The sequence below is a fragment of the Mustelus asterias genome, chromosome 21 (assembly GCF_964213995.1).
Source record: "Mustelus asterias chromosome 21, sMusAst1.hap1.1, whole genome shotgun sequence".
Lineage (NCBI taxonomy): Eukaryota > Metazoa > Chordata > Chondrichthyes > Carcharhiniformes > Triakidae > Mustelus > Mustelus asterias.
In genome coordinates this window covers 66,649,836-66,674,046 of record NC_135821.1, presented here as the reverse complement: position 1 = coordinate 66,674,046, position 24,211 = coordinate 66,649,836, and the positions used below count along the sequence as shown (strand labels likewise).

The following is a 24,211-nucleotide window of genomic DNA, read 5'->3' as shown; positions in this document are numbered from 1 at the left end:
AATCGATGAAGAACTTGAAGAATATTGTAGTCACCTGGCTGCGGTAGAGATGGACGGTGTTGTCCACAGTTACTACTATGGAAAAGGACAACTTGGTGAACAGAATCATCAATTTTCTTGCAGGACAAGTCTATTCCCAGAGGTGAGTCTTGAAAAGAGAAAAGCATGGAGGGAGAGAGTTAAAGGACAGGGAGGGGAAGGGGGAGCCCAGAAAGAGGAGACTCTCGCCCCTAGGATTTCTCTTCCTGACCCTAGTTATAACGAGCAGCCAAGATGTGTGTAATCCCTCAGGGAGAAATTAGAACAAAACGGCCAAGTATATTTTGTGTGTATGTGGTCGAGAATTAAATATTGCAAGATCCAGAAAGAAAAAGATCTCAACCATGAATTCTTGGCCAGAGAGATGATCACAAAAGTTGTTCTTTGTTTTAATATTTTTGTTTGAAGTTGTCAAAACTCTTTATCTAAATGAAAGCTGTGATTAGTTTGCTATGACTCCTGGTTGTCAGGAAGGGGCAGCCCATTCCCTACGTCATAAAGCAACAGGAATTTAAAGAGCAGCTCAGCTCCACAGTAGTGACTTTTGTTCGCACGCACAGGGAAAGTCTTCCTGTTCCCAGGCTGGCTTCAGAGTGAGAGGAGGTGAGGACGTTCCCTGTCCGATCTTGTTGGGTTGTGTTCGCTTCCCTCGGGCCTGTGGACGGAGAGCCAGGCAGCTCACACCGGCAGCTCCAGGGAAAGCAACAGGAGTTTCAAAGTTGCAGAGATTTGCAAATGCCACGAGTAACCTCTGGAGAGGGGGAGGAGGGAAAGTTGCAGTGAAGCGGCTCCTTCCTCCATTTACCATTTCAGATAATGACTGGGGTTATTCCCACAATGTTGATTAAACTGGTATTTTCTTGCAGGACAAGTCTATTCCCAGAGGTGTCGTCCAACTCCCTTGCAAGTGAGAAGATTGCTGCACTGTGCATGGATTAGACCAGTAAGAAGTCTCACAACACCAGGTTAAAGTCCAACAGGTTTATTTGGTAGCGGACTTTAACCTGGTGTTGTGAGACTTCTTACTGTGCTTACCCCAGTCCAACGCCGGCACCTCCACATCTGGATTAGATCAGCCAGCTTCTCCTGATTCCCCTCCACCCCCAACCGCATTAACTTGACAGAAAGTTTACATTCTGGCCAGCAAGTGAAAGCAGTGAGCTCAGGCTGTGCTGCCTCTCTTCGCCAAACAGCCATTTACTCTCGGTTCAGAAATGTACAGCGTCCACTTGGGCACATTCCTGTTTGATAATGGTTTATGAACTCATTTAATAATTTACCTGGTTTATTCACGCATTCTGTATTTCTTTCTTTAAGGAGTTTACCAGCACAGTGAAAGAGCAATGAGGACAAGCCCTCAGTTCAATTTTCTTGTTCTGTGGGTACAGCTCATCGGTAAGTCACTGATGGTTTAATTATTTTAATTTCAAGGAATTGGATGCAATTTACAACTTTTCCTTTTTTTTAGTCACTATTTGTACAGAGCTGGCATGAACACAATGGGTCAAATGCCCTCCTTCTGTAATATTCGATGTGCAGCTAGTGAATTGTAAATTAGTGAGTGCTGATTAAAATTATTTGTGGCCGGCATCACTTCATGATACACACGTGAGTCAGTGAAGACAAAAGGCGTGCACGTTTCTTGGTTCAGAATACTGTCTCTAATGTAAGCCAAGCCATGCTGATAAAGTGAAAGACTCCAACTACTTTTCCATCCTTTCTGTCTTGGCTATTAGCGTCGAATTATTGTAACCACCCTTCCTGTCTGAATTAGTCGTGACTCCCCGTTAAACGGGCTTGAGGCAGAACCTCCATCCCCATTTGGAGGGAAGAAGTCCTACTGCCAAGAACTGACAGCGAATGGGATGGCCAGCTGGCCTCCCAGCCCAATAGAGCCACCGGGAGCAGTAGCTACTTGCTGGTACTGCAGGCAGTTCCTGAAGAGGTGTAGCCAGAAGCCAGAGGGGCTGGTTTTTTTTTGAAGAGCGAATTAGAGTTGGTGAACTTTGCAGGGAGTGGTACTGCGAGGTAGGTCCAAGGTCCATAAGACAGAGGAGCAGAATTAGGCCACTCGGCCCATCGAGTCTGCTCTGCCATTCAATCATGGCTGATATTTTTCTCATTGTGGTGAACCATCGTTGGTTCCCACTAGATAGTACTGAGCCAGGGTCTGGCCAGTACTACAAGTATGTATATATGTTGCTGTTGGGGTTAGGGATGGGTTGTTCTACTTGTTGCTGTTGGGGTTAGGGTTGGGCTGTTACACCTTGTATTATAGTTATTGTGGTACATCCCAGTCGGGCTCCGCCTCCTGGGAGAGGTATAAAGGCCTCTGCTCTGTCTGGGACCCCTCAGTCTGGGATCGTGTATATAATTAGTAGCTTCATTGTTACAGCAAATAAAAGCCTTTATTTCCTGAGCATCTCAAGCCTCGTATGTGATAACGCGCATCACTCATCTCCATTATCCTGCTTTTTCCCCATAACCCCTGATCCCCTTATTAATCAAGAACCTATCTAGCTGTCTTAAAGATACTCAATGATCTGGCCTCCACAGCCCTCTGCAGCCAAGTGTTCCACAGATTCACCACTCTCTGGCTGAAGAAATTCCTCCTCATCTCTGTTTTAAAGGACTTGGGGTGGGAGGCCAGGGTTGTAAGGGTGAGGGAGTAGAATGGTGTTGGGGAGCTCCATTGGGCACGGGAGGCACATAGAAACATAGAAGATAGGAGGAGGCCATTTGGCCCTTCGAGCCTGCTCCGCCATTCATTACGATCATGGCTGATCGTCCAACTCAATAGCCTAATCCTGCTTTGATCCCATTCGCCCCAAGTGCCATATCCAGCTGCCTCTTGACTACATTCAATGTTTTGGCATCAACTACTTCCTGTGGTAATGAATGCCCACCACTCTTTGGGTGGACACCCCAACCTAGCCCTGCAGCTGACACTTGTTGGCATGGGTAAAATTCCAGTGGTGGCGTGAGGAGGTCCATAAGTGGCTGTTAAGTAACCCATGGGTGAGAGGGCCACCCAAATGCCTCTCCATTGTGAACGCACTCTATAAACGAGAAGGTACTGCTGTATAGTCCTTTACCATTTTCTGTATTTGTTACAGACTGCCAATATTTTATTATTCCGTTTTGGTTTACAGCATGGTTCGCAGTTGGATTCAGAGTCCAAACGATGAAGGGACAACTAATAGCTATCATTAATCAAACTATTTTGCTGGAATGTCGTTTCAATATAACTGAAGACTCGATGAAGGATATTGTAATCACCTGGCAACGTGTGGAGACAAACGAGGTTGTCCACAGTTACTACTACGGAAAAGACCAGCTTGGTGAACAGAATCATCAATTTTCAGGCAGGACAAGTCTATTTCCGGAAGAGTTTAAAAACGGAAATGCCTCATTGAGCCTCGCGGACGTAAAACCAAAGGACATGGGAAAATACCAGTGTTACGTCAGCAATACGGCTGAAAATTATAGAAGAATCATTTCCGTCACACCTGCAGGTAAATAGACTTAATAGAACAAAGAACAAAGAACAATACAGCACAGGAACAGGCCCTTCGGCCCTCCAAGCCCGCGCCGCTCCCCGGTCCAGGATTGAATCCTGAATCCAGGATCCCCACCCAATTTTCCAGCCTATCTACATACCAATATCCTATCCACCGAGCTGTCCCTCACAGCTACGATGCTTTGTTCATTACAACCTATTAACTCACCCCCACCCCCCCATTCCAGACCATGTGATCTCCAGGGAGAGGCGAAAACCCAGAGTGAAAAACCCCAGGGCCAATATGGGGAAAAAAAAATCTGGGAAATTCCTCTCCGACCCCCTGAGGCGATCGAAACGAGTCCAGGAGATCACAATGGCCCCGATCGGAAAATGCTTCCCAACCCTAGTCATTTCCACTTCCACGAACACCATATGAATCACCTGCCCCCGAGACAGGTTCCCAACTATCCGCAGTCTCACTCTGTACTGGCACCAGCAAGATGATCGTAGAATGAAGCCTTGAAACGAGAAACCAGGAACAATTAGCCCGCGCCGCTCCCTGGTCCAAACTAGATCACTCTTTTGTATCCCTCCATTCCCACTCCGTTCATATAGCTGTCTAGATAAGTCTTAAACGTTCCCAGTGTGTCCGCCTCCACCACCTTGCCCGGCAACACATTCCAGGCCCCCACGACCCTCTGTGTGAAATATGTCCTTCTGATATCTGTGTTAAACCTCCCCCCCTTCACCTTGAACCTATGACCCCTCGTGAACGTCACCACCGACCCGGGGAAAAGCTTCCCACCGTTCACCCTATCTATGCCTTTCATAATTTTATACACCTCTATTAAGTCTCCCCTCATCCTCCGTCTTTCCAAGGAGAACAACCCCAGTTTCCCCAATCTCTCCTCATAACCAAGCCCCTCCATACCAGGCAACATCCTGGTAAACCTCCTCTGTACTCTCTCCAAAGCCTCCACGTCCTTCTGGTAGTGTGGCGACCAGAACTGGACGCAGTATTCCAAATGCGGCCGAACCAACGTTCTATACATCTGCAACATCAGACCCCAACTTTTATACTCTATGCCCCGTCCTATAAAGGCAAGCATGCCATATGCCTTCTTCACCACCTTCTCCACCTGTGACGTCACCTTCAAAGATCTGTGGACTTGCACACCCAGGTCCCTCTGCGTCTCTACACCCTTTATGGTTCTTCCATTTATCGTGTAGCTCCTCCCTACATTATTCCCACCAAAATGCATCACTTCGCATTTATCAGGATTGAACTCCATCTGCCATTTCCTTGCCCAAATTTCCAGCCTATCTATATCCTTCTGTAGCCTCTGACAATGTTCCTCACTATCTGCAAGTCCTGCCAGTTTTGTGTCGTCCGCAAACTTACTGATCACCCCAGTTACTCCTTCTTCCAGATCATTTATATAAATCACAAACAGCAGAGGTCCCAATACAGAGCCCTGCGGTACACGACTAGTCACAGGCCTCCAGCCGGAAAAAGACCCTTCCACTACCACCCTCTGTCTTCTGTGACCAAGCCAGTTCTCCACCCATCTAGCCACCTCCCCCTTTATCCCATGGGATCCAACCTTTTTCACTAGCCTACCATGAGGGACTTTGTCAAACGCTTTACTAAAGTCCATATAGACAACATCCACGGCCCTTCCTTCGTCAACCATTTTGGTCACTTCTTCAAAAAACACCACCAGGTTCGTGAGGCATGACCTCCCTCTCACAAAACCATGTTGACTATCGTTAATGAGTTTATTCCTTTCTAAATGCGCATACATCCTATCTTTAAGAATCTTCTCCAACAACTTCCCCACCACGGACGTCAAGCTCACCGGCCTATAATTACCCGGGTTATCCTTCCTACCCTTCTTAAATAACGGGACCACATTGGCTATCCTCCAATCCTCTGGGACCTCACCTGTGTCCAGTGACGAGACAAAGATTTGCGTCAGAGGCCCAACTATTTCACCTCTCGTCTCCCTGAGCAGCCTTGGATAGATTCCATCAGGCCCTGGGGATTTGTCAGTCTTTATATTCTCTAACAAACCTAACACTTCCTCCTTTGTAATGGAGATTTTCTCCAACGGTTCAACACTCCCCTCCGAGACACTCCCAGTCAACACATCCCTCTCCTTAGTGAATACCGACGCAAAGTATTCATTTAGGATCTCCCCTACCTCTTTGGGCTCCAAGCATAAGTCCCCACTTTTGTCCCTGAGAGGTCCGATTTTTTCCCTTACAACCCTTTTGTTCCTAACGTATGAATAAAATGCCTTGGGATTCTCCTTAATCCTGTCTGCCAAGAACATTTCGTGACCCCTTTTTGCTCTTCTAATTCCCCTTTTGAGTATTTTCCTACTTTCATTATACTCTTCCAGAGCTCCCTCCGTTTTTAGCTGCTTGGACCTAACATACGCCTCTCTTTTCCTTTTGACCAGTCCCTCAATTTCCCTGGTTATCCACGGTTCTCTAATCCTACCCTTCCTATCCTTCTTTTTTACAGGCACATGCTTGTCCTGCAGCCCTAACAACCATTCCTTAAAAGACTGCCACATACCAGATGTGGATTTACCCTCAAACAGCCTCTCCCAATCAAGAGCTGCCAATTTCTGCCTGATCCCAATAAAGTTAGCCTTCCCCCAATCCAACACCTTACCCTTGGGACACCACTCATCCTTTTCCATCACTATCCTAAAGCTAACAGAATTGTGGTCACTATTTGCCACATGTTCCCCGACCAAAACTTTGAAGACCTGACCGGGTTCATTCCCCAGCACCAGGTCCAGTATAGCCCCCTCTCTAGTCGGGCTGTCCACATATTGTTCCAACGAACCCTCCTGTACACATTTTACAAATGCCTCACCATCCAGAGTCCCTGCCCTCAGCGATTTCCAGTCTATACCAGGGAAATTGAAGTCTCCCACTACAACAACCCTATATTTCCTGCACCTATCCAGTATCTCCTGACATATCCATTCTTCCACTTCCCTTGGGCTGTTGGGGGGCCTGTAGTACACCCCCAACATAGTGACTGCGCCTTTCCTGTTTCTAAGCTCCACCCAGAGTGACTCGCTACACGACTCCTCCGAATTGTCCTCCCTCTGCACCGCTGTAATATGCTCTCCAACCAATACCGCTACTCCCCCACCTCTTTTGGCCCCTCCTCTGTCTCGCCGAAAACACTTGTACCCTGGAATATTCAGCTGCCAGTCCTGTCCCTCTTTCAACCAAGTCTCCGTCACCGCAACCACATCCAAATTCCTCGTGCGCATTAAGGCCCCAAGTTCGTCTGTTTTACCTGCTACGCTCCTTGCATTGAAGTATAAGCACTCCAGACCCCCAGGCTCAGTGAGGTCGTCCTCCCCCAGAGTGCTCTTCTTCTTTGCCAGCCTTGTCCCAGCCCCAAGCTCGTCCCCAGCCACCACACTTATAGACCTAATAGTTTGATCCCCACCCCCCTGCCACACTAGTTTAAACCCCCCCGAACTGCATTAGCAAAGCTCCCAGCCAGGATATTTGTGCCCTTCCAACTTAGTTGTGACCCCTCCCTCTTGTACAGGTGCCATCCTCTCCTGAAAACCTCCCATTGGTCTATGAAAATAAAGCCCTCCCTCCTGGACCAGTCCTTTAGCCAGGCATTCATTTGAACCAACTCCCTATTCTTATCCTCACTGGCACGAGGCATTGGGAGCAGCCCAGAGATGGCCACCCTAGTGAACCTACTTTTTAACCTATTTCCCAACTCCCTGAATTGCTCCCTTAGGACCCCCCTACTCTTCCTATCTACGTCATTTCCACCAATGTGTATAATGACATCCGTTTCTTTATCTTCCCCTTTTAAAATGCCTCCTATCCGCTCGGAGACATCCGTGACCCCAGCACCAGGTAGGCAGACTACCATCCTGGAGTCCCGTTCGCCCCCACAGAATCGCCTGTCTGTGCCTCTAACTGACGCATCCCCCACCACTATTGCTCTCCTAACCCCTCTCTTGCCTTTCCGGGCCACAGAGCCTGACTGTGTGCCAGTGACCTGGTCACTGTGTCTTACCCCTGGAGAGGCACACTCCTCCACACTATCTAAAACAATGTACCTGTTTTGGAGTGGGACAACCACAGGTGACCCTTCTTCTAACTGTCCACTCCCCTCCCCTCTCACACCTGTCACCAAGCCCTTCCTATTTTGAGACACCTCTGGAGACCTCCCTTGTACTTTACCCTTCTGCCCTTTACTCCTCCTAACTGTGACCCACGTGTCATTCTCCCGATGCCCCGGTGTAACTAGTTGCCTATAACTGCTGTCAATTTTTCTCCCATTTTCCCTGATTAGGCTAAGGTCAGCGATCTGCAGCTCCAGTTCCCTAACACGGTCTCTCAAGAGCTGCAGTTCCACGCACCTGGCACATATGTGAACCTCTGGGAAGCTCGGTGTTTGCAGAAACTCCCACATCCCACATCGGAAGCACTGAACTGGCCGATCAGTCATACCTGCCCTTATCCTTTATAGGGTTGGGTAAAAAATAACTAGCCTTGCCTTGCCCTTTCAGCCCAAGCCCTGTGAGCCAAAGCCCTTATAATGCACACTCTGCTCCCCACTCACTCCACTGCCCGCTCCCGACGCTGCCCGCTGTATAGTGCAGACGGCTTTTTATGCTCCCGACGAACCCCCCAAGTAACTGCCTTTTATACTAAGACTCAACCTCCCAGAATCCCCTTCAGCTGACCTCACTTCCTCAATTCAAAACCCTGAAAAAAGCCCGCGAAATATACTAGGAATACCCTTAAATGAATAAATGAATAATTAAATCACTTCTTAATGGACGGAATGTTCCCATTCTGCCCACCACGGGAAACGGAGCGGGTGTGGGGTGGACCACGTGGGTTGGCCTCAGGTGGGATTTTATGGTTTTGGGACAAGCGAGGCCGTAAAACCCCACCCAACGGGTTCCTCCTCTTTTCCATAGTTTCTGAAAGTGGGTTTGCAAAGGTAATGTCACCTCTCGATTAATTTATGGCGAATGGGTAACAGGTCACATATTGTAAAGCTCCCCTCGGTGTTAACAAGCGCAGAGCAGAATGAAGCTAATATGGCCCTTTTTCTAACCTCGGGTTAGCAATACATTTCTCAAAAACTTTTCTCTAAATTGCACTGGGTAAGAGTTTGAAGGGAATCATGATATTGGAAAAATTTTTGTTTTACGATGGCTTGAAATAGCGCTAATTTCCCTGCCACCCACCCACCCCGCCTCCCCAGGAACACCACCTTGGTGAGGGAGTTAGTGTGTGCTGAGCGTGAGCTGGTTGTATTGCAGAGTCAACAGGTCCTGATTATAGAATCCCTACACTGCAGAAGGAGGCCATTCAGCCCATCTTGTCTGTACCGACCTCAATCCCACCCAGGCCCTATCCCCGTAACCCCACATATTTACCCTGCCAATCCCCCTGACACTAGGGGTCAATTTAACATGGCCAATCCACCTAACCAGCACATCTTTGGACTGCGGGAAGAAACCGGAGGAAGCCCACGCAGACACGGGGAGAATGTCCAAACTCCACACAGACAGTGACCCGAGGCCGGAATCGAACCCGGATCCCTGGCGCCGTGAGGCAGCGGTGCTAACCACTGCGCCACCGCGCTGATGTCAGTCGGCATCTAATACTAATTTGATACCAGCACAGAGAATTCCAGTTCAAATGTATGATGGAGTTTATTCCTGCCACTGTTTCTGGTGGGAACATTTTGTTTCCTGAGAAGTCCTCGACTCCGATCAATGGTCATTGTATCAACGGCTGGAATTTTCCGTTCACGCCACTGGAATTCTTCAGTCCCATCAGCAGCGCTTCCCCATCCATGGGTTTTGTGGCCAGGTGGGGTGACATTAACGGGAAGTCCCGTTGGCCAGTGAATCCTTGCCACTAGCGAGCAGCACTCTGTCTTCCACTGCTAGGAACACGTGGCTGGGAGGCTGTAGGTCCTCCCCCCCACCCCCCCCCCAATATATTTTGTTTGGTTGAGAAAATTATTTCTGTAGGCACCTGGTACTTGCTGTAAGAATGTGTTCAAATTTCAAATTTAAATGGTTTCAAATATGGAAATTGGGGTTTGCTGGTTGATGGAAATAAGGTATCACAGAATCCTTACAGAAAGAGGCTATTCGGCCCATCAAGCCTACCCCAACAGCAATGCTTTTGTAATATTTATAATGGTGGTTAGGATTGAGGAAGAGGATATGACTGAAGTGTAAATGTAGATGTTTTGTGTTCATTTCTACTATTGAAGATAATACAGTACAAAATGCTTTAGTTATTGACGCCTCAAATGTAAATTCATAAATGGCCTTAGCTTGGTTTGAGGCACTGAAGTTTGATTGGGTTTCCGAACCTGGTGACATTTAACATTGTAATCTGTTGAAAATAGGAGAGGTACTATGCGAGCCATTAATTTAGCTGACTATTACTTCTTCGATCTGGGCTAATTTGAGCTTGATGCATGAATGCTTGGATATATGTGCCATGTCCCGTTCATTAATATCTGGATAGGAGCGAGAATAGGCCATTCAATCCCCTGAGCTTGCTCTGCCATTATGGCTCATCTGTATCTTAACTCCATCTACCCAGTTTTGTTCCATATCTTGTTGGCAAAGCTCTGTAATAAATATTTATAATAGGCTTCAATTAGATAATTAAACCGCGTAATGAATTTCTAGCTGTACTAATGATTCATGGTGGCACAGTGGTTAGCACTGCTGACTCTCAGCTCCAGGGACCTGGGCTTGATTCCCAGCTTGAGTCATTGGCTATGTGGAGTCAGCACATTCTCCCTGTGTCTGCGTGGGTTTTCTCCAGGTGCTCCGGTTTCCTCCCACACTCCAAAGATGTGCAGGTTCAGTGCATTGGCCATGCTAAATTGCCCCTTTGTGTCCTGGGATGCATAGGTTAGAGGGATTAGTGGAATAAATATGTGGGGTTACGGAGATAAGGCCTAGATGAGATTGTTGTCAGTGCAGACTCGATGGGCTGAATGGCCTCCTTCTGCACTGTAAGGGTTCTATGATTCTATGAAATAAAACGCCAACTGGCACTACCATTTTTCATGTAAAACATCCCTAATTTTGGGGACTGAAATGATTGATAAATAGGAAAACAATGCAATAGAAGATTGAGAAATTGTAATTCCTCACACTTACTTATGAGCTTCTGCACCTCAGAGATTCGCACTAAAAAGTAAAAGTATAAAGTAAAGTTTATTTATTCGTCACAAGTAAGCTTACATTAACACCAATGAAGCTACTGTGAAAATCCCCTAGTCACCACACTCTGGTGCCTGTTTGGGTACACTGAGGTAGAATTTAGCATGCCCAATCCACCTAACCTGCACATCTTTGGACTGTAGGAGGAAACCAGAGCACCCAGAGGAAACCCACATAGACACGGGGAGAACGTGCAAACTCCACACAGACCAGTGACCCAAGCCGGGAATCGAACCCATGTCCCTGGCGCTGTGATGCAGCAGTGCTAACCACTGTGCCACCGTGTCGCCTCTACATCACTATACTACATCACTGGTGGTGGGGGCAGGATGGGTGTGGGGGAGAGAGTATGAGGGGAGTTTGGTGGGTGGGGGAGGAGATGGAGAGTGTGCATGCGAGGGGGTGGCACCCTTGCTGATTACTGTTACTGTTTCACAGCATTCTACAATGAGCCACTGCTAAGCATCAAACAGGAGCTGTCGAGCATCATTTTAACATTTGAGTCCCGTGGCTACCCAGAGGCGGATATTTCCTGGTACAATGGAGACAGTCTCGATGTTTCCTTTGTGTCCAATTGTTCCTATCAAGCTACTGATGGTCTGTGCACAATCCAAAGCTCGATGGAAGTCAATGTCACAGGAAAACGTCCTACCTACACGTTTGTTCTAAGAAACGCTGCCGTCAATCAAACTATCTCTCGGACACTTACTTTGCTAACCGGTAAGCTCTGCTGCTTTCTCATCAACTTTCTGTCTCTCCTGAAGGCATCAGGGTGGGTTATACACTTCAATTTCATTATCAGAGAAAGGTATCTGAGATAATTCTCTGTCTGCAACGATCCTGCTCAGGAGCCACAATGGAGATGAACCATTATTTAATTAAATAATGAATAGTGAGCAAGATTTACACCAAAGTCTTGCTGCCGTTCTCACTGGCAGGGATCTTGCATCCCCCACCGTGGGTTTCCTGGCAGAAAGGGGTGTGTTCAAAGGGAAACCCCATTGACAACATAGAATCACAGAATCCCTCCAGCGCAGAAGGAAGCCATTCGGCCCATCGAGTCTGCACTGACAACAATCCCACCAGAGCCTTATCTCCGTAACCCCACATATTTACCCCGCTAATCCCTCTAACCTACGCATCCCGGGACGCTAAGGGGCAATTTAGCATAGCCAATGGACCTAACCCGCACATCTTTGGACCATGAGATCCAGCTGCCAGTGAGCGCATACTGCCTCCCACCACCAAACCCAGCATGGGCAGGGAGGAAAATCCCTTTCATTTTCCCTCTTTGTAGCTCTGTTTCTGGAAGAGGGCACTACATCCTGTCATTTCTTTACCTTCACTGACAATGTCACTTATCGGTTGCTAAGGGACACACACTTCTCTTATTTCTAACGTAATTGTAAAACATTGTGTTTTTCATAGTTGTTGCAAAGTTCCCTTCACTTGCCTTCTTTGTAGTTCTTACTCAGTGTTCTGTCACCCTTTGCTGTTCTCCGTATCCTTCCCACGCATCAGGATTTGTACTTTCTCTTGTTCTCTCTTTAACTGCCCAAGGCTGTGCTTGCCTTGGCAAGCCCTTGTTTCCTTGGATGCAAAATAGTTGCCTGTCACAGGGCGTTAAATTATTTTCAAATCTCCGTCAATCTCCCCACTGATCTCTGCCTAATGGCACGCACAGTAAGAGTTTTAACAACACCAGGTTAAAGAATTCCACTCCATCTGACGAAGGGGCAGCGCTCCGAAAGCTAATGGTATTTGCTACCAAATAAACCTGTTGGACTTTAACCTGGTGTTGTTAAAACTCTTACTGTGTTTACCCCAGTCCAACACCGGCATCTCCACATAATGTGACACAATATGATCAAGTTCACCGTATTGTTTGAAAGGTAGAAACGTGAAACAGCTACTGTAACTCTAGACTTGGCTTAAGTTGATTTCAATAGGATGCGAACGGCTTCCCCAGCAGCAGAGGATGAGAACAACGGGAAACCCCATTGACTAGAGGGGGACCGGAGGATCCTGCCGCCAACCAAGTTGCCTCTGCTGCTTCAAGAACATGCCTGGGGGGTTGGGGGGAGGGGGGGGTGCAAAATACCGCCTAGATTGTCCACAATCAAGTGTGGAAATCTGATGCACTAACCTGGCCAACTCGCTGTTCTTTTCTTCAGTATTCTGCCCTGGTATTTGTGAAATTAAAACTCTCATTTATGTTTAAGTTTGAATATTAATGACTGTGATGATTTCCTTTTACAGCACCTGCGGTTAGGCATTCTACAGTTCAGAAATAACATTGTCCTAAACATTTCCGACCAGAGTTAGTTTATTGAGCAACTTGACAAATCCTTGGGAGATGCCCTGAAAAGAACATAACGTACTGTTTGTGCTTGCTTGCCAAGGCAAACACAAACTTGGGCAGTTAAAGTGATGCCTCAGTGAATGTAAGGGAATTACAGGATTCAGCGCCCTTTTCCTGAAACAGTTTTTCCTGGCAGGCTTTCTACCTCCTCGGATCTCCTTGTCAAGATTCCGAACCCCTTCCTTGTAAATCCACAAATTAGCAAAATTCCTCCAACACTAAACGTCAAGCTTCCTCTAACTTTACAACAGCAAAAGAAAATCAAAAGTGCCTCATCTGAAAGTTGGCCATTACAGTCGGACTTTGTAGGAGGCCCCTTCTGCAGCTGAAGGAATGGGTAAGAGACCCTTTCTCGTCCAGAGCGGTGTTTGCGCTGGAATTAAGTTTAGAGGCTGTTTTGGTGCCACAATCGGCCCACTCTGCATGATTCTGGCGCCCTTAAGTCTGGGCTTGTCACAGAGGCACCAAAAATACATGTGGCCAATGGATAGTCGCAGTTTATTAGCCTGGAATATGAAATAATTTGCCAATTGGCTTCAGAAGCTGCAATGACAACTGATAGATTGAATAAACTGGGATTGTTCTCCGTGGAAATACAGAGGCTGAGGTGTGACCTGACAGAAATTTATAAAATTATGAGAGGTATAGATAGGGTGAACAGTTGGAAGCTTTAGCCCAGGGTAGAAATGACAATTACAAGGGGGGAAAGGTTCAGTGGAGATGTGCGAGTATTTTTACACAGTGGGTGTTGGGGGCCTAGAATGCACTGCCAAGTGAGATGGTTGAGGCAGTTACATTAGCGACATTTAAGACTTATCTTGATAGGCACATGAACAAACAGGGAATAGAGGGATATAAGTGGTTGTTTTAGATAGGTAAACGTGATCGGCACAGGCTTGGGGAGCCAAAGGGCCTGTTCCTATGCTGTACTATTCTTTGTTCTTTGTTAAAATCATAAGGAGTTTGTCTCTTATTTTTCTGATTCCTTTATATTCAACGACTAAAACTTTTGTTTTAAATTTCTACTTTCAGAAGATTCAATCCCGAAGGCAGACGTTCACTGCCATTGGTATCGAGTCATAATAAGTTTTATTCTGGGGGCTATATTTATAAATATAGTTCTGGTTATGATATTACGGAAACTCAAATATATGAATCTTGAACACACCATTCCAGATCCAACATGAGGTCTCTTCGGATTTGACAGTGCGCTGTTGGTTGTTGTAAGTGATTCTCTGATGAACGTGTTTGTGTGGAGCTTCAGGGCTGCTGATGGATGCGATCTGAGTGCTCTTTGTTCATGTGTCTGAATGGATGGAATATGCACAAACGAATGATCCACATGTAGGAGCTACAAGGAATCCACCTGTATTTATGGACTCACCATGATGCAGAGGGAGACCATTCGGCCCATTGAATCGATGCCAGCTCTGTATACACACTGAATGATCCTCAACAGCTTGAATATCTGAGGAGGTGGTGGTAATGTTTAGTATCTAACTGGACACATGGAAGAGCTGTCCGCAACTACATGGGAGAAAGAGGAGTGTTTGGCAACTGGTTGTGTTCGAAACCTATAAAAGCTGTTAAACTGAAGAAAACGTTGGGTGGGAGGGTGAGCTGTGAGGAGGGACGCAGAGACAGTTTGAGTGGGTGGGCATATGCATGGCAGGTGCAGTATAATGTGGAAAATGTGAGGTTATCCACTTTGGTAGCGAAAATAGGAAGGCAGAATAATATTTGAATGGGTGTAAATTGAGAGAGGTGAATACTCAGTGAAACTCTGGTGTCCTTGTGCACCAGTCACTAAAAGTAAGCATGCAGGTACAGCAGGCAGTAAAGAAGGCAAATGGTATGTTTGCCTTCGTAGCAAGAGGATTTGAGTGTAGGAATAGGGATGTTTTACTGCAATTGTACAGGGCATTGGCGAGACCATACCTGGAATATTGTGTGCAGTTTTGATGTCCTTATCTGAGGAATAATGTCCTTGCTACAGAGGGAGTACAGCGAAGGTTTACCAGACTGATTCTTGGGGTGACAGGTCTGTTATATGGGGAGAGACTAAGTCGGTTAGGATTATGTTCACTGGAGTTTAGAAGAGTGAGAGGAGATCTCATAGAAATGTATAAAATTCTAACAGGGTAGATTCAGAAAGAATGTTCCCGATGGTGGGGGGGAGTCCAGAACTAGGGTCATAGTTTGAGGATAAGGGGTAAACATTTTAGGACAGAGGTGAGGAGAAATCTTTTCACCCAGAGGGTGGTGAGTGCGTGGAATTCGCTACCACAGAATGTAGTTGAGCCCGGGGGGTTGGGTAAGGGTCTGCCCAGGGGGTTGAGTAAGGGTCTGCCCAGGGGGTTGAGTAAGGGTCTGCCCAGGGGGTTGAGTAAGGGTTTGCCCAGGGAGTTGGGTAAGAGTCTGGGGAGTCTGCGGGAGGCCAGGCTACTCTGTACAATTTGAGATTTGTGCTGTTTCCAACTCGCCCAAGTTGTGTTCTCTCCCGAAACAGGCTTTTTTGCCTTGGGAATAAAAAATAGTGTTAAAACCTGTGGGATGTTTTGGGGAGGTATACCTGAGTTTAAGAAAGTAGAGTTTGGAATGGGATCAATTAAAGTATACTATGGGTGTAGCCCTCATTTTAGTTGAATGTAATCTTTCCTTTATTGTTGCCCCTCTTGTGTATTTTACTGTTTAATAAATGTTTTCTATTGAATTATCAACTTAAAACTGGCACCTATTTCATTGGGTCTTCACCTCTTTCCTCACATTATTTCAAAGGGCAAAACAAACATATAGGAACCAGCGTTCCAGGTTTCCCGTCACGGATTTAGAATTTACCATCAGTGGGGTGATTTGGCAACCAAAGTACACGCAATTCTGGTTTCACATTTAAAGTTCCGCCACTTGGGGGTAGAACACCACTTGGGTTAACAATGCTTGGGTATTGTTGGGAGCACTACCTTTCAGGCACACTGTCCCCAGACCTTAACAGTCAACAGGGCGGCACAGTAGCACAGTGGTTAGCAAGGGCGGCACGGTAGCACAGTGGTTAGCACTGCTGCTTCACAGCTCCAGGGTCCCGGGTTCGATTCCCGGCTTGGGTCACTGTCCGTGTGGAGTTTGCACATTCTCCTCGCGTCTGCGTGGGTTTGCTCCGGTTTCCTCCCACAGTCCAAAGATGTGCGGGTTAGGTTGATTGGCCAGGTTAAAAAATTGCCCCTTAGAGTCCTGGGATGTGTAGGTTAGAGGGATTAGCGGGTAAAATATGTGGGGGTAGGGCCTGGGTGGGATTGCGGTCGGTGCAGACTCGATGGGCCGAATGGCCTCCTTCTGCACTGTAGGGTTTCTATGATTTCTATGAACAACAAATCAAGGGTGCTTGCCACTGACCTCAAAAGGTGCCAACGGAGATCCAGTTATCTTTGTGGGATGATTTTCCCTCTCGATAACAGTTTAAAATGTAGTACCAGGTCTAAGGAATATACTGGCAAACAACAGCAGTGATGTAAGTAGCCAATGATCTTCCAATATACACACAGCTTTGAATTTAAAGCTTCAGACTTCCAAATGAATGATTAAACTAAACAAAGGGTTTTTTAAAAAGAGAAAAGTATATATTTCTTAATGTGCATTTTCTTCATCATTTATAGAGAAATTCGATGATCCACAATACAAAAATAACATTTCAGGGTCAGTGTGTTCAGTAATTCTAAAGTTTGTACTCCATTTAAAAATCCTGTTGCATCGCATTCACCTCAGTAACTTTTCCAAGGGGTTTTACGGTGAGACTAATATTGTGTAGAGTAGAAGTTCTTCCCAATTTCTTTGATTTTTGTTGGTGTGGGGAGCAGTGTCTCAGCAGCGGAGCAGTGTTTCTTTGGGCGGAGAAATGGCAGATGGAATTTAATCCAGGTAAATGCGAAGTGATACATTTCGGTAGATCTAATGTAAGGGGGAGCGATACAATAAATGGCAGAACCATCAGGAGTATAGACACACAGAGGGACCTGGGTGTACAAGTCCACAGATCCTTAAAGGTGGCAGCACAGGTGGAGAGGATGGTGAAGAAGGCATATGGCATGCTTGCCTTTATTGGACGGGGCATAGAATATAAAAGTTGGCATATGATGTTGCAGCTGTATAGAACGACGGTTAGGCCACATTTGGAATACTGCATCCAGTTCTGGTCGCCACACTACAAGAAGGACGTGGAGATTTTGGAGAGAGTACAGAGAAGATTTACCATGATGTTGCCTGGTATGGAGGGTCTTGGCTATGAGGAGAGATTAGGTAAACTGGGGTTGTTCTCCCTGGAAAGACAGAGGATAAGGGGCGATCTAATAGAAGGGCATAGATAGAGTGAACAGTGGGAATCTTTTTCCCAGTCGGAGGTGACGAACACAAGGGTTCAAGGTGAGGGGGGGGGGAGGCGGAGGGTGGGGGGGGGGATGGTGGGGGGGGAGGGGGGGGGAGGGTGGGTTGGGGGGGGGAGGGGGTGGGTTGGGGGGGGGAGGGGGTGGGTTGGGGGGAGAGGGGGTGGGTGGGGGGGAGAGGGTGGGGGTGGGGGGGAGGGTGGGGGGTGGGGGTGGGGGTGGGGGGGGGGGTTGGGGGGAGGGTGGGGGGGAGGGGGAGGGTGGGGGGGGAGGGGGAGGGTGGGGGGGAGGGGGAGGGGGAGGGTGGGGGGGGAGGGGGAGGGGAGGCGGAGGGTGGGGGGGGAGGGGAGGCGGAGGGGGAGGGGAGGCGGAGGGGGGGGAGGGGGAGGGTGGGGGGGGAGGGGGAGGGTGGGGGGGAGGGGAGGGGAGGCGGGAGGGTGGGGGGGGAGGGTGGGGGGGAGGGGGAGGATGGGGGGGGAGGCGGAGGGTGGGGGGGGGGATGGTGGGGGGAGGGGGGAGAGGGGGGAGGGGGGAGAGGGGGGAGGGGGGGAGGGGGGGGAGGGGGGGGAGGGGGGAGGGAGGGGGGGAGGGGGGGAGGGGAGGGGGGGAGGGAGGGGAGGGGGGGAGGGAGGGGGGGAGGGGAAGGGGGGGGGGGGGAGGGGAGGGGAGGGGGGAGGGGGAGGGTGGTGGGGGGGGGGAGGGGGGGGAGGGGGGGGGGGGAGGGGGGGGAGGAAGGGGGGGGAGGCGGGGGCGCCAACACCCGATAGACCAGGTTCCTCTGGGTCCAGAGCTGCAATGAAGAACACACATTGCGGGAAGAGAGGTAAATCATTCTACGCAGCATCGCACTTACATCGAGGGGGACCGAGGGTGAGGGCTACGCTGATGCTCACTTGCACGCTGGACGCCGACCTGGTTGTCTGTCACCGTTCTGGATGCCCCATCACCCACTGCCAGCTCCATGGCACGCTGTTCAAGGCTGGTCAGCTGCTGCAGGTCAGGCACACCATCACCAGTCTGTGCCGCCTCGTGCTGGTTGTGTGTGTGCTTTTCTCCTGTGGGAACAAAAGATAGACGGCAAGCATTAATATATTGAAGAGCAATGTGTGCCTGTGTCTCGGGCGTTGTGCTGGCAGGTTCGGGGAAAGCGGTCACCACTGAAGGGTGCTTGTTGAGGGGTGAGGGGAAGGGGTTAGATTCTGTTCCTGGGGGAAGGGTAACTTGTTGCATGCCCTTCAGTTGTCTAAGCAGGGTTTGAGATCCGTGCCAAGCATGTGCGGGGTTCCAAGTAGGATGCTCAGTCACCCTTGCCACTCAAAAAAGGTGGTACACGTTTCTTTCTATGCTGCCAGCCAGGAGCGGTGTCAGGCTCCTGGCATTCACCACTCCTGCCACCTCCTCCCACAATGCCTTGGCGGATGCACCCCTTGGGTGAGGGCCCTGGCCGGGGAAGATCCGCTCACACCCTCTCCCCCACAGCAACAAGCAGGCAGTCCTGGTCGGCCTTGGCGAATCTTGGGGCAGGTCTCCTGGAATACATCTTTGTGGCGTGACTGGCTGTGTGTCCATTCCTGCAGCTTATATCCAGCACTGGTTTATTCGGGGAGTGCGGGTGCAGTGAGTGCGGCCAGTCAGGGGTGTGCGGGTGCAGTGAGTGCGGCCAGTCAGGGGAGTGCGGGGACAGTGAGTGTGGCCAGTCAGGGGAGTGCGGGGACAGTGAGTGCGGCCAGTCAGGGGAGTGCGGGTGCAGTGAGTGTGACCAGTCAGGGGAGTGCGGGGACAGTGAGTGGGGCCAGTCAGGGGAGTGCGGGGGCAGTGAATGGGGCCAGTCAGGGGAGTGCGGGGACAGTGAGTGGGGCCAGTCAGGGGAGTGCGGGTGCAGTGAGTGCGGCCAGTCAGGGGAGTGCGGGGACAGTGAGTGCGGCCAGTCAGGGGAGTGTGGGTGCAGTGAGTGTGGCCAGTCAGGGGAGTGCAGGGGCAGTGAATGGGGCCAGTCAGGGGAGTGTGGGTGCAGTGAGTGCGGCCAGTCAGGGGAGTGTGGGTGCAGTGAGTGCGGCCAGTCAGGGGAGTGTGGGTGCAGTGAGTGCGGCCAGTCAGGGGAGTGCGGGTGCAGTGAGTGCGGCCAGTCAGGGGAGTGTGGGTGCAGTGAGTGCGGCCAGTCAGGAGAGTGCGGGGGCAGTGAGTGTGGCCAGTCAGGGGAGTGCGGGGGCAGTGAGTGCGGCCAGTCAGGGGAGTGCGGGGGCAGTGAGTGCGGCCAGTCAGGGGAGTGCGGGTGCAGTGAGTGTGGCCAGTCAGGGGAGTGCGGGTGCAGTGAGTGTGGCCAGTCAGGGGAGTGCGGGTGCAGTGAGTGCGGCCAGTCAGGGGAGTGCGGGTGCAGTGAGTGTGGCCAGTCAGGGGAGTGCGGGTGCAGTGAGTGCGGCCAGTCAGGGGAGTGTGGGTGCAGTGAGTGTGGCCAGTCAGGGGAGTGCGGGTGCAGTGAGTGTGGCCAGTCAGGGGAGTGTGGGTGCAGTGAGTGCAGCCAGTCAGGGGGAGTGCGGGTGCAGTGAGTGTGGCCAGTCAGGGGAGTGCGGGGACAGTGAATGGGGCCAGTCAGGGGAGTGCGGGGGCAGTGAATGGGGCCAGTCAGGGGAGTGTGGGTGCAGTGAGTGTGGCCAGTCAGGGGAGTGCGGGGGCAGTGAATGCGGCCAGTCAGGGGAGTGCGGGGGCAGTGAATGCGGCCAGTCAGGGGAGTGCGGGGGCAGTGAATGGGGCCAGTCAGGGGAGTGTGGGTGCAGTGAGTGCGGCCAGTCAGGGGAGTGTGGGTGCAGTGAGTGTGGCCAGTCAGGGGAGTGTGGGTGCAGTGAGTGTGGCCAGTCAGGGGAGTGCGGGGGCAGTGAGTGTGGCCAGTCAGGGGAGTGCGGGGACAGTGAGTGCGGCCAGTCAGGGGAGTGTGGGTGCAGTGAGTGCGGCCAGTCAGGGGAGTGTGGGTGCAGTGAGTGCGGCCAGTCAGGGGAGTGCGGGGACAGTGAGTGCGGCCAGTCAGGGGAGTGTGGGTGCAGTGAGTGTGGCCAGTCAGGGGAGTGAGGGTGCAGTGAGTGCGGCCAGTCAGGGGAGTGCGGGTGCAGTGAGTGCGGCCAGTCAGGGGAGTGCGGGGGCAGTGAGTGCGGCCAGTCAGGGGAGTGCGGGTGCAGTGAGTGCGGCCAGTCAGGGGAGTGTGGGTGCAGTGAGTGCGGCCAGTCAGGGGAGTGCGGGGACAGTGAGTGCGGCCAGTCAGGGGAGTGCAGGGGCAGTGAGTGCGGCCAGTCAGGGGAGTGCGGGTGCAGTGAGTGCGGCCAGTCAGGGGAGTGTGGGTGCAGTGAGTGTGACCAGTCAGGGGAGTGTGGGTGCAGTGAGTGTGACCAGTCAGGGGAGTGCGGGGACAGTGAGTGCGGCCAGTCAGGGGAGTGCGGGTGCAGTGAGTGCGGCCAGTCAGGGGAGTGCAGGGGCAGTGAGTGCGGCCAGTCAGGGGAGTGCGGGTGCAGTGAGTGCGGCCAGTCAGGGGAGTGCGGGGACAGTGAGTGTGGTCAGTCAGGGGAGTGCGGGTGCAGTGAGTGCGGCCAGTCAGGGGAGTGCAGGGGCAGTGAGTGCGGCCAGTCAGGGGAGTGCGGGTGCAGTGAGTGTGGCCAGTCAGGGGAGTGCGGGTGCAGTGAGTGTGGCCAGTCAGGGGAGTGTGGGTGCAGTGAGTGTGGCCAGTCAGGGGAGTGTGGGTGCAGTCAGTGCGGCCAGTCAGGGGAGTGTGGGTGCAGTGAGTGTGGCCAGTCAGGGGAGTGTGGGTGCAGTGAGTGTGGCCAGTCAGGGGAGTGTGGGTGCAGTCAGTGCGGCCAGTCAGGGGAGTGTGGGTGCAGTGAGTGCGGCCAGTCAGGGGAGTGCGGGTGCAGTGAGTGCGGTCAGTCAGGGGAGTGTGGGTGCAGTCAGTGCGGCCAGTCAGGGGAGTGTGGGTGCAGTGAGTGCGGCCAGTCAGGGGAGTGTGGGTGCAGTGAGTGCGGCCAGTCAGGGGAGTGCGGGTGCAGTGAGTGTGGCCAGTCAGGGGAGTGCAGGTGCAGTGAGTGTGGCCAGTCAGGGGAGTGCGGGGGCAGTGAGTGCGGCCAGTCAGGGGAGTGTGGGTGCAGTGAGTGCGGCCAGTCAGGGGAGTGCGGGTGCAGTGAGTGCGGCCAGTCAGGAGAGTGTGGGTGCAGTGAGTGTGGCCAGTCAGGGGAGTGTGGGGGCAGTCAGTGCGGCCAGTCAGGGGAGTGTGGGTGCAGTGAGTGTGGCCAGTCAGGGGAGTGTGGGGGCAGTCAGTGCGGCCAGTCAGGGGAGTGCGGGTGCAGTGAGTGCGGCCAGTCAGGGGAGTGTGGGTGCAGTGAGTGTGGCCAGTCAGGGGAGTGCGGGGGCAGTCAGTGCGGTCAGTCAGGGGAGTGTGGGGGCAGTGAGTGCGGCCAGTCAGGGGAGTGCGGGTGCAGTGAGTGCGGCCAGTCAGGGGAGTGCGGGTGCAGTGAGTGTGGCCAGTCAGGGGAGTGCGGGTGCAGTGAGTGCGGCCAGTCAGGGGAGTGCGGGGGCAGTGAGTGCGGTCAGTCAGGGGAGTGCGGGGGCAGTGAGTGCGGCCAGTCAGGGGAGTGCGGGTGCAGTGAGTGTGGCCAGTCAGGGGAGTGCGGGTGCAGTGAGTGCGGCCAGTCAGGGGAGTGCGGGTGCAGTGAGTGTGGCCAGTCAGGGGAGTGCGGGTGCAGTGAGTGCGGCCAGTCAGGGGAGTGTGGGGGCAGTGAGTGCGGTCAGTCAGGGGAGTGCGGGGGCAGTGAGTGCGGCCAGTCAGGGGAGTGCGGGTGCAGTGAGTGCGGCCAGTCAGGGGAGTGCGGGTGCAGTGAGTGTGGCCAGTCAGGGGAGTGTGGGTGCAGTGAGTGCGGCCAGTCAGGGGAGTGCAGGGGCAGTGAGTGCGGCCAGTCAGGGGAGTGTGGGTGCAGTGAGTGCGGCCAGTCAGGGGAGTGCGGGTGCAGTGAGTGCGGCCAGTCAGGGGAGTGCGGGTGCAGTGAGTGCGGCCAGTCAGGGGAGTCCGGGTGCAGTGAGTGCGGCCAGTCAGGGGAGTGCGGGTGCAGTGAGTGCGGCCAGTCAGGGGAGTGTGGGTGCAGTGAGTGCGGTCAGTCAGGGGAGTGCGGGGGCAGTGAATGGGGCCAGTCAGGGGAGTGTGGGTGCAGTGAGTGCGGCCAGTCAGGGGAGTGCGGGTGCAGTGAGTGTGACCAGTCAGGGGAGTCCGGGTGCAGTGAGTGTGGCCAGTCAGGGGAGTCCGGGTGCAGTGAGTGTGGCCAGTCAGGGGAGTGTGGGTGCAGTGAGTGCGGCCAGTCAGGGGAGTGTGGGTGCAGTGAGTGCGGCCAGTCAGGGGAGTGCGGGTGCAGTGAGTGTGGCCAGTCAGGGGAGTGCGGGGACAGTGAGTGTGGCCAGTCAGGGGAGTGCGGGTGCAGTGAGTGCGGCCAGTCAGGGGAGTGTGGGTGCAGTGAGTGTGGCCAGTCAGGGGAGTGCAGGGGCAGTGAGTGCGGCCAGTCAGGGGAGTGCGGGGGCAGTGAATGGGGCCAGTCAGGGGAGTGTGGGTGCAGTGAGTGCGGCCAGTCAGGGGAGTGCGGGTGCAGTGAGTGCGGCCAGTCAGGAGAGTGCGGGGGCAGTGAGTGCAGTCAGTCAGGGGAGTGCGGGTGCAGTGAGTGCAGTCAGTCAGGGGAGTGCGGGGACAGTGAGTGCAGTCAGTCAGGGGAGTGCGGGTGCAGTGAGTCGGCCAGTCAGGGGAGTGCGGGGACAGTGAGTGCGGCCAGTCAGGGGAGTGCGGGTGCAGTGAGTGCGGCCAGTCAGGGGAGTGCGGGTGCAGTGATTGCGGCCAGTCAGCGGAGTGCGGGTGCAGTGAGTGCGGCCAGTCAGGGGAGTGCAGGGGCAGTGAGTGCGGTCAGTCAGGGGAGTGCGGGGACAGTGAGTGCGGCCAGTCAGGGGAGTGTGGGTGCAGTGAGTGTGACCAGTCAGGGGAGTGCGGGGACAGTGAGTGCGGCCAGTCAGGGGAGTGCGGGTGCAGTGATTGCGGCCAGTCAGGGGAGTGCAGGGGCAGTGAGTGCGGCCAGTCAGGGGAGTTCGGGTGCAGTGAGTGCGGCCAGTCAGGGGAATGCGGGGGCAGTGAGTGCGGCCAGTCAGGGGAGTGTGGGTGCAGTGAGTGCGGCCAGTCAGGGGAATGCGGGGGCAGTGAGTGCGGCCAGTCAGGGGAGTGCGGGTGCAGTGAGTGCGGCCAGTCAGGGGAGTGCAGGGGCAGTGAGTGCGGCCAGTCAGGGGAGTTCGGGTGCAGTGAGTGCGGCCAGTCAGGGGAGTGCGGGTGCAGTGAGTGCGGCCAGTCAGGGGAGTGCGGGTGCAGTGAGTGCGGCCAGTCAGGGGAGTGCAGGGGCAGTGAGTGCGGCCAGTCAGGGGAGTTCGGGTGCAGTGAGTGCGGCCAGTCAGGGGAGTGCGGGTGCAGTGAGTGCGGCCAGTCAGGGGAGTGTGGGTGCAGTGAGTGCGGCCAGTCAGGGGAGTGCGGGTGCAGTGAGTGCGGCCAGTCAGGGGAGTGCGGGGGCAGTGAGTGCGGCCAGTCAGGGGAGTGCGGGGGCAGTGAGTGTGGCCAGTCAGGGGAGTGTGGGTGCAGTGAGTGCGGCCAGTCAGGGGAGTGTGG

The 24,211-nt window shown here is 52.4% G+C and overlaps 1 protein-coding gene across 1 annotated transcript; it reads left to right on the top strand.

Moving 5' to 3' along the window:
* The first annotated feature begins 586 nt into the window (after positions 1–586).
* LOC144508976 (programmed cell death 1 ligand 1-like) lies at positions 587–15,900 on the top strand. The gene is made up of 5 exons (XM_078237196.1): positions 587–642; positions 1,357–1,434; positions 3,192–3,554; positions 11,254–11,535; positions 14,210–15,900. Exons 2-5 carry the CDS (start codon positions 1,383–1,385, stop codon positions 14,362–14,364), a joined length of 852 nt encoding a protein of 283 aa, XP_078093322.1. The 5' UTR covers positions 587–642; positions 1,357–1,382; the 3' UTR covers positions 14,365–15,900.
* The last annotated feature ends 8,311 nt before the right edge of the window (positions 15,901–24,211 follow it).

What these genes read in the sequence shown, in the direction of transcription:
- LOC144508976 (XM_078237196.1), top strand. Translation starts at nt 1,383, where the DNA reads ATGAGGACAAGCCCTCAGTTCAATTTTCTTGTTCTGTGGGTACAGCTC. An exon ending in TCTGTGGGTACAGCTCATCG is followed by an intron (nt 1,435 to 3,191) that starts GTAAGTCACTGA and finishes TTTGGTTTACAG; the next exon opens with CATGGTTCGCAGTTGGATTC. An exon ending in CATTTCCGTCACACCTGCAG is followed by an intron (nt 3,555 to 11,253) that starts GTAAATAGACTT and finishes ACTGTTTCACAG; the next exon opens with CATTCTACAATGAGCCACTG.